This window comes from Myxocyprinus asiaticus, chromosome 14 (genome assembly GCF_019703515.2).
Source record: "Myxocyprinus asiaticus isolate MX2 ecotype Aquarium Trade chromosome 14, UBuf_Myxa_2, whole genome shotgun sequence".
Classification (NCBI taxonomy): Eukaryota; Metazoa; Chordata; class Actinopteri; order Cypriniformes; family Catostomidae; genus Myxocyprinus; species Myxocyprinus asiaticus.
This window is the reverse complement of record NC_059357.1, coordinates 7,842,424-7,851,176: the sequence shown is the minus strand read 5'-3', so window position 1 is coordinate 7,851,176 and position 8,753 is coordinate 7,842,424. Positions and strand designations below refer to the sequence as shown.

The 8,753-nt window shown below is 38.6% G+C and overlaps 1 protein-coding gene across 1 annotated transcript in view; it reads right to left on the bottom strand.

Annotated features, from left to right (window-relative positions):
• Positions 1-3,027: 3,027 nt before the first annotated feature.
• LOC127452059 (ubiquitin carboxyl-terminal hydrolase 43-like) overlaps positions 3,028-8,753 on the bottom strand; it is a 96,828-nt gene continuing 91,102 nt past the window's right edge. Inside the window, exon 15 of the mRNA XM_051717223.1 lies at positions 3,028-8,664. Within this exon, the coding sequence (XP_051573183.1) occupies positions 7,550-8,664 (1,115 nt within the window). The 3' untranslated portion in view covers positions 3,028-7,549. The remainder of the gene's footprint in view (positions 8,665-8,753) is intronic.

Genomic DNA, 8,753 nt, shown 5'->3' with positions numbered 1-8,753 from the left:
ATATTAAAGAAACATTGGAATGTTTGTCTGATGAACAATTGAGATTGAAAGATTATTTACTACTTCTAATTATGCTTCAATTGAACTCATGTACGTTTTAATAGGAATGAAAAAAAAAAAAACATGGTGGAGACTAAAGATTAAGATTGTTTTGTTTTTTTGGACAGATGTGTGTCTCGGGCGGCTGTCACACTTTTCCAGACGCAAGTATAACACCAATCTTTTTCCACAAAAAACAAAGGTGGATTGTCGAACAAGTCATCATCAACTTCCCTAGTGTAGATCTTCACGGTACGTGTCGTTTTATTAAACTTGAATCTGGCAGAGAAACTAACGCTTCACAATGTCCAAAGTGGGCAGACTCGCCTCATTCTTGCGCTTTGGGGGAAAAGTCAACCTTTCAGGTAATTCCACTTGCACTTGCACCGGAGAAACAACCATGGCCACCAACGTTCAGAATATTTTCTGAATGTTCTGACTTATCCACATTCAGGAAAAGGACACCTTTTAAATCATTCGGCACATGCTTATCAGTCACAAACATCTGTTAACCAAAAACCAATGGTCAAACCAGTGGTCAAACACACATCCTGTAAGAAATGAAGGAACTTTCAGAAATCAGATATTTTGCATTTTTTAAACTATTTTATAAATACATTTGAAGTCATAAAATAATCTCTAATATTCTGGGTGGGCCTGGGTCTAATTTGGGTGGGCCCAGGTCCACCCTGGCCCACCCTTGGCTACGCCACTACTTTGACTTTTCACTCAAACATTTTGAGTTTGGTTTCATATGAAGCATCTGCTGACGTGGACCATGCCTCACAAAAAAAGAGATCAAAGTTATCTCGAAGAGCTTAGATATTCATCTGTCCACAGTTAGACAAATTGTCAATTAATGGAGATGATTTATTACTGTGGCTACTCTGCCTAGAAGTGGCCGTCCAGAATGCTCAATAAGGTAAAAATGAACCCAAGAGTGACAGCTAAAGATTTGAAGGAATTTTTGGAACTGGTTAACATCTCTGTTCATGAGTCTACTATATGGAAATTATTAAACAGGCATGGTGTCCATGGCAGGATACCGCAAAGGAAGCTGCTGCTTTCTAACAAAAACATTCTTGCGTGCCTGAAGTTTGCCGAAGACCACATTGACACTCCACAACGCTACTGGGAAAATGTTTTGTGGACTGATGAAACTAAGGTTGAATTGTTTGGGAAGAACACACAGCACTACGTGTGGCGTAAAGAGGGCACCGCATACCATCATGAAAACATCATCCCAGCGGTGAAGTACGGTGGAGGGAGCATCATGACTTGGGGCTGCTTTGCTGCTTCGGGGCCTAGACCACTTGCCATCGAGGGAAAGATGAATTCCCAAGTTTATCAAGATATCCAACAGGATAATATCAGGGTGGCTGTGTGCCAGCTGAATCTTAGTAGAAGTTCGGTGATGCAGCGGGACAATAACTCTAAAGTAAATCCACTACAGAATGTCTTCAAAAAAAGAAAATCCACATTTTGGAGTGGCCCAGTCAGAGCCCAGACCTTAACCCAATAGAGACCAAACGATATGGCAGTGGATAGCTGTGTCTGTTGTGTGAGAATGTGTGTGCATTTTATTTTATCACCGGTCTCCTCATTGGTGTTATTTTGTCATAAACCATACATCATCATATGGTCTCTGTTTAAACACTATAAAAATATAATCTTAAGTAAAATTTGTTTAGTTCACACCAGACATCCTAAGAATATGGCTGAGCTGAAGCAGTTCTGTAAGGAAGAATGGTCCAAAATTCCTTCTGAACGTTGTGCAGGTCTAATCCGCAGCTACCGGAAACGCTTGGTTGAGGTTATTGCTGCCAAAGGAGGATCGACCAGTTATTAAATCCAAGGGTTCACTTACTTTTTCCACAGCACTGAGAATGTTTAATGGGATGTGTTCAATAAAGACATGAAAGATTATAATTGTTTGTGTGTTGTTAGCTTAAGCTAATTCCAAAGGGTTCACATACTTGTTCTTGCCACTGTATATTACTTGCAAATGTATTACCATTTATTTGTGTTGTCTCTATTTTCCTGTATTCATACATGCATTTATAAATTATTTGACCTTAGGGTTAGAACGAAAAGTATCACTGGTTGAAGAATAGATAATATCCAGCTACTGTCTGTGTTTGCATTGGAATTAATATTAAAGTGGGAGCTTCCAGGAAAACTGTTTAAAAGACACATAGTTGAAACTAATTTTAGTATTAAATTGTAGTCTGGGCAAGGTGTTTTGACACCTTTTACTGGAAATATAAGCGCAGCGTAGTTCTAGCGGGAAGACTCACAGCTGTTCATCATTGCAACATTAGCAAGGTTACTCCTAGCCAATCATGCGTCAGCCATCGCTTTATAAGCCTGCACACAATCTATCACATTGCTGTTTCAGTGTGCCAACACGGCAACCTCCACCAGCCCACCGCCACCAGTTGAGTCCCGTCCTGCACAGGGGTAGGCTTCTCGCCCCCTGCCTCCTATCTCCAACAGGATATGACGGTTCCGAGTACAACTTCTTCGGACCAAAGAGAGACATTACATTTCTGTTTTCTATATTCATCAAATAAATGTCACGAGTTCGAATCCAGGGCGTGCTGAGTGACTCCAGCTAGGTCTCCTAAGCAACCAAATTGGCCCGGTTGCTAGGGAGTCACCTTGGGTTAACCTCCTCATGGTCACTATAATGTGGTTCTCGCTCTCAGTGGGGCACGTGGTGAGTTGTGCGTGGATGCCGCGGAGAATAGCGTGAAGTCTCCACACGCGCCATGTCTCTGCGGTAACACACTCAACAAGCCACGTGATAAGATGCGCGGATGCACGGATTGACGGTCTCAGACGTGGAGGCAACTGAGATTCATCCTCCAACACCCAGATTGAGGCACTACGCCACCACGAGGACCTAGAGCACATTGGGAATTGGGCATTCCAAATTGGGCAGAAAAGGGGAGAGAAAAAAAAAAGAAATGGAGGGATGAGTCAAAATTATTTTTTGTGGTAATCAACATTATGCAAAAATGCTGTCAATTGAACCCAAAATATAACAAATACAACTTTATTATTATATACTATTTTTTATATTATAATTTTGATTATTTTGTTTATATTATTATTTTAAATAATAATAATAATAATTATTGGTATTATAACTTTTCATGCAGAACAGACACAATATAGGGCCACAATGTTTTATTTGTATCTTTATAAAGCTTTTATCGCTGTAACAATAAGCAGGTTGGTAGATATATCAGGCAATGCCATGTAACAGCATACTGTATGTTGCTATTGACATCCAGAATGCACTGCTTCATTTCAAAGCATGAATTATTAAAATGATAATCTCAGAGTCAAGGAAATTTTTTAATGTATAAGATTCTAATCCGTCTGGGTTTTTGTTTTGTTTTTAGAGCGGAACAAACAGCCCACACAAATCTTTAAAAAAGTGCTTTTTAGAAGTTGTGACAAAGTGTTTAATTTCCTACACTAAAAATAACTCCAGTTGCAATGTATTATATAAAACACACAATTTTGAAGTTCGTATTAACTTGCTCCCTCATAAGCAATAATAATACAGCCAGTGTACATTCATTAGACTGTGCTGTTTAAAAACGTTTGCATATAAAACTTTTATCCCTTCGAAGCAAAAGGAATTTTTTTTTTTTTTTTTATATCTTTCTTTGGGTCTTTTTGTATAAATGTACCCAGTAATAATTCAATCCAACAACCTTAAGTCATAACACACTGATTTTTAAGTATTACATAACCACAGCTCTACATGTTTTTTGCACATTAGCAATAACAAAGAGACTCCAATTTCAGGTCCACAGCATTGTCATATTTAAATTGAGTAGGTATATGAGAGGTCCCTTCACTTAGGGACTGCACAGGAAAAGGTTGGGAAAGAGCATTCTGATTATCATTTAATGAATTACTTAATGCGTAAGTGGTATAATAGAGTTAAGTAAGATTACATGAAGCTTGTTTGGTAATTAGACCCCCTGGCACATGGCAGTGACATCTATAACAGCAACTTTGATGAGTAGTACTCACATTCAAATATACAAAATGAATAGATAAACCCAGTTAAACTCTGTATATTAAGCTGGGACAAGAAAGAATTTTAACATGAAAAAAATTACATATTATATCAGCTTTAATATATTGTCCCCTTTTTATGACTCATTGCATTTCCATTCTCTGTTCATTTCCCTAAATGTACACATATAAAGGTTTAAGCAAAATGCAGTAATGATACCAATCACAATACAAGTATTTATTTGAAATGTATTGCGGCTATTGCTACTTTGCAGAATCAGCATGCTGATTTGAGCAATTTAGAGGTTTCAAGGTACATTAGTGCTCACTTTCCAGCTACTGCTTAAACACACTGATGATAATAATAATAACAGAAGGGCAGGATATATACATGCACCATGTCTGATTGTGCTTGCATAGCCCATTCGTTTCGTAAAAAAAAAAAAAAAGTGAATCAAGTGCACAGTGATGTGAAATGTTTAATGCATTTTATATGTGCCATTTGGGATATTGTGGAGAGTGACTTAAATTATTGCATCCCTGTGAGTTTGTGTAGGTTTGTGTTGTTGACCTGTGTCTATACCGAATGGATTTATTATAACTGTGGAGAGATGGGCCCATGTATATTCAGACATGTATATTCAGTAAAACCAGACACTCTGTTCCAATGTTAGATTGTTACTCTCTTGAGATAATTGCAAAAAGGCACTTGGATAAATATACATGGCAGTTCTACTAAATGCATAAAGCAGACTTCCATTTTGTGTCATCAGACAGAGTAGTTTGACTCTTTTGGCAAAACTGTCGTGGATCCTACAGTATTATTAGTTATAATGTTAATTGGGTAATTATTCCACTTACCAACTCCTTCCAAGTGTAATACTGCACATGTGACCCTGCTGAAAGAAAATAGCTTACATCAGCCTAAAGTGGTTAGGGTGGTCTGTTTTAATTTAGAGGGGTTTAAGGCACAGCTGGTCAGGCTGAAAGACCAGCTTAGGCTGGTTTAAGCTGTTTTTTCCTCAAACCAGTCTTTGAGATATGCAAGTTATATATTGTTAAAACCACAAGTAGAGTGAGGCCCTCTGTTATAACAGGAAGAAAGAGGGGCGAATTCATTTAACCAGTCTGATCTCATAAAAATTACGTGACTGTGGCGACATTTTTGTAAATTATATTACATAGTTCATTACACGTATCGCAGCAGTTCTGAGGTGAAATGTCCACCGTGTAGAGCTAAAAGCGGGTAAAATTTATCTCAAACAAACAAGGTTTTACGGTTAATGCTCTATTGAGTTTAAATCAACAAAACCGACCTCCCTACCGTAAACCTTAAACCTAAACCTTACCGATAGTTTCATAAAAGCAAATTTGAGATGAAAAACGCAATTGCTGAAGCAGCCACGTTTTCTATGACACTTTCGGCTCACATGCTCTTCAGGACTCGTACTTTTCTTGAGCTACCACGCAATTTGACCAAACTAGTACAAGCTTGTAAATGTAGTTGGTTATGTAACGCAAATGATAAAATTAGGGTTGTCGATTTTAACATGCTAATTCAGTGCAATTAATTATATATATATATATATTAAAAAATTATCACAATAATGTCCCCGGACCGTAATAAGTAATATTCCAACGGAGCAATTCAAGCTTGAAGTACCTCCTGTTTTCTCCAGGGGGCAGTAAGCGAAACTCCAGTTGTATATGCAGCACGCAGCTTATACAGAGAACAACAAACCACACTTATGGACAGCAGACAGCACAAGATGCATTCTTGCATTCAAACACAGCTTGATGGAGCGCAAATCCAAACGCAGGGATCTCAAGACGTGTTTTTCTAAGTTTCAAATTACGTTAAACGTGACACAGCGACCTAAAAATGGTATGTTTATGAAGCAACGGAACCAAAGTGAGACGTTCCAAAAGCGTCTGTCTGATGCAGGTGTACATTGACATGTCCTTAGATAATCCTTTCTAATAAATCTATCTTGGACTGATTTATGAATACAATTGAAAAATGGATTGCTGTGAACTGTAAGCCAATGAATGTTCAATAATAATGGAAATAATCAATGCTTTAATGTCATTCATTTTAATTATCTGAATTATTATTTTGTATAATATATTTTATTTATTATTATTTAAATATAACTATTTCTAATTACTAAATCAATATATATTGAATTATTGTTTTTTGAGGGATTTTTCAGCAAATATTTAGATATGCAATTAATTAGATTAATTAATCAGCATACCATGTAAATAATTTGATTAAAATCTTAATCAATTGAAAGCCCTAGTTAAAATGTATCGCATTACAAGTCATGTACTACTGTAAAAGTGTTCTAATATCATGGCCGCGTAACGAGTCAAAAAAAAAAAAAAAAAAAAGGTACTGTAGGTATATTAACGCAATTCTATGAGACCAGGTTGCATTAAACAGTTGTGCCACTGTAGTACCTTGTATTTTAGCACAAAAACCAGCATTTTATTTACAAACCTTCCACAGTCCTTCATAACAAGGCACTATTTTGGTGCCATAGCGCTACAACATGAACATTTAAATTAAGCTATTGTCATTTTTTCTGGGCAAACATGCCTAATTTCTATGCAAATAAGGCTAATTTTAGAATATACCAGATACACAAACAACACCCCTATTTGCTTGACACAATTCACATTATGCCATTACAGCCCACAAAATGCTAGGTGGTTAAAAGGGATGTTTGTGTACATTTTCTTGCGATCATGGTAGCAGTAATTGTAGCCAGGCGAATTGGAATATATTCTAAGTTTCTGTGGAAAAACATTGAGTTCCCATTATGAAATTTGACCACTCGCTGTCTTTCAGCCATTGTCTATGCACATATGTTCACTGTTATTGCCCCCCGCACAATTTGCAATCAGCACTAATTTCACCTTATTTGTTTAATTGGGTGCATCTCCCCAGCGCAAATTGTGATCAGTGCTAATTTTATGGCCGTATTCGCGTCGTTAGCTGATTTGCCTAATTCCTTTAGTCAATTGGGTGCTCAAACAATGCAGACAGTGCATGGAAACATTCATTAGTATACTAATAACTAATTTTCTTACTACATAGTGTCAAGATCTGGACTATAGTTCTAAAGGTTGGAGGTTCGATCCCCACCCGGCAGGTATTACACTTGAATTTCTATGAATGGGTTACTGTCGCTCAACTGGTAGAGCATGGCGCTAGCAACGGCAAGATCATGGGTTAGATTCCCAGGGAACAAACAAACTGAAAACATTTATGCCTTAAATGCACTGTAAGTCACTTTGGATAAAAGTGTCTGCCAAAATACATAAATGTTGTTACAGTATCAGTGGGTGCAATTCTTTCTTACTAAATTCCCCCCAGAGTTTGTAGGGGAGACTATGTTATGCCAGATGCCTACATACAAACAAAATATATAAAAACCACTCTTTTCCACAGTGAATATGAAACATGTCAGAAGCAGGACTCAGGAACAGGTCTCTGTCTGCCAAGTGAAGTGCTGCTATATCTAATTCTCTGTAGCGTTGCATAGGAGATTTTATCTACCGCAAGTCCCTTATGGGTTGTCACCAGCGGACCGTTTCTTTGGAGAGACAATGTCCTCTTCAAAGTCATATCTAGCTTGCTTTGAATATTGGATGAGCTGTGGGCACGTTTTATATCAGCTGAGTTTGAAGAAATCTGGATTTCTCTTGGTTTATTGGTGATCCTGTGGGTATAACTGGTTTTCCTCACTTCAACACCCTTACCATTTAGAGTGCCATTGGATTGAGATGATTTGGCCAAGCTCTTATTGGAAAGAGATTTCCCATGCCCCACCTCCTTAGACCTCCCATCCTGGAATTGGGCAATTGTATGTGTAGGGCCAGAGTTGACGGAAAGGATGCCATCTTTAGTCCTACGTTCCTCAGCTTTGGACCCAGTGACCACCTGTGTTTGACCAAGATTCCTGTTAGTTGCATCTGGTTGGCTTCGGAGTCTTTTTAATGTAGTTTCTCTGGAATGAGAGGCACCATTAATTGCTGATCTAGTCCCATTGTGTAACCCAGTAGGGGAACCTCGAAGAGACTTTCTGTCCTGAGTCCTTTCTGCTTGCTCCTGCCTGGTTGTTTTCGAACTGTTCTTGGCCACTGTGCCATCAGTTCTTGCATTGCCATTAGAATGAATGCTGTGAAGATCCAGCGCTAGTCTGCTCTGGCCTTCGGGTAATCGGGGCGAATCTGGACCTTGATAGCTCCTTCTCTCCACACCGTTGAGACTGCTACAACCACTTGGGGAGCTAAGAGAATCATCTTCACCAAGCTGAGCTTCAACCTGTGAAGGACTTGCTACAATGCTAACTATGGGCTCCTTGGTACAACGAGGCCGTCGGCCAGACTCAAGGTACTCCACCAGCTCGTCAGTTCCAGTTTGTGGTGCTACAGTTGAGGGTTTTCGACGATCCTTGGAACCAAATGACCAGCGTAGTGGAAGAACTTTACCTGGGCCTGCCTTGGATTTGGAGTTGTAACGCATACTCATACTGTGGCCCCGACTACCCCTTACAAATCGCTTTGGCTCAATTCCATCTAAAAAGTAGAAAATGGGGAATTAGTAATTTGAATGTGGACATAAAGGTGCTTACACACTCAAATTTACTCAAATTTGCGTCACAAGG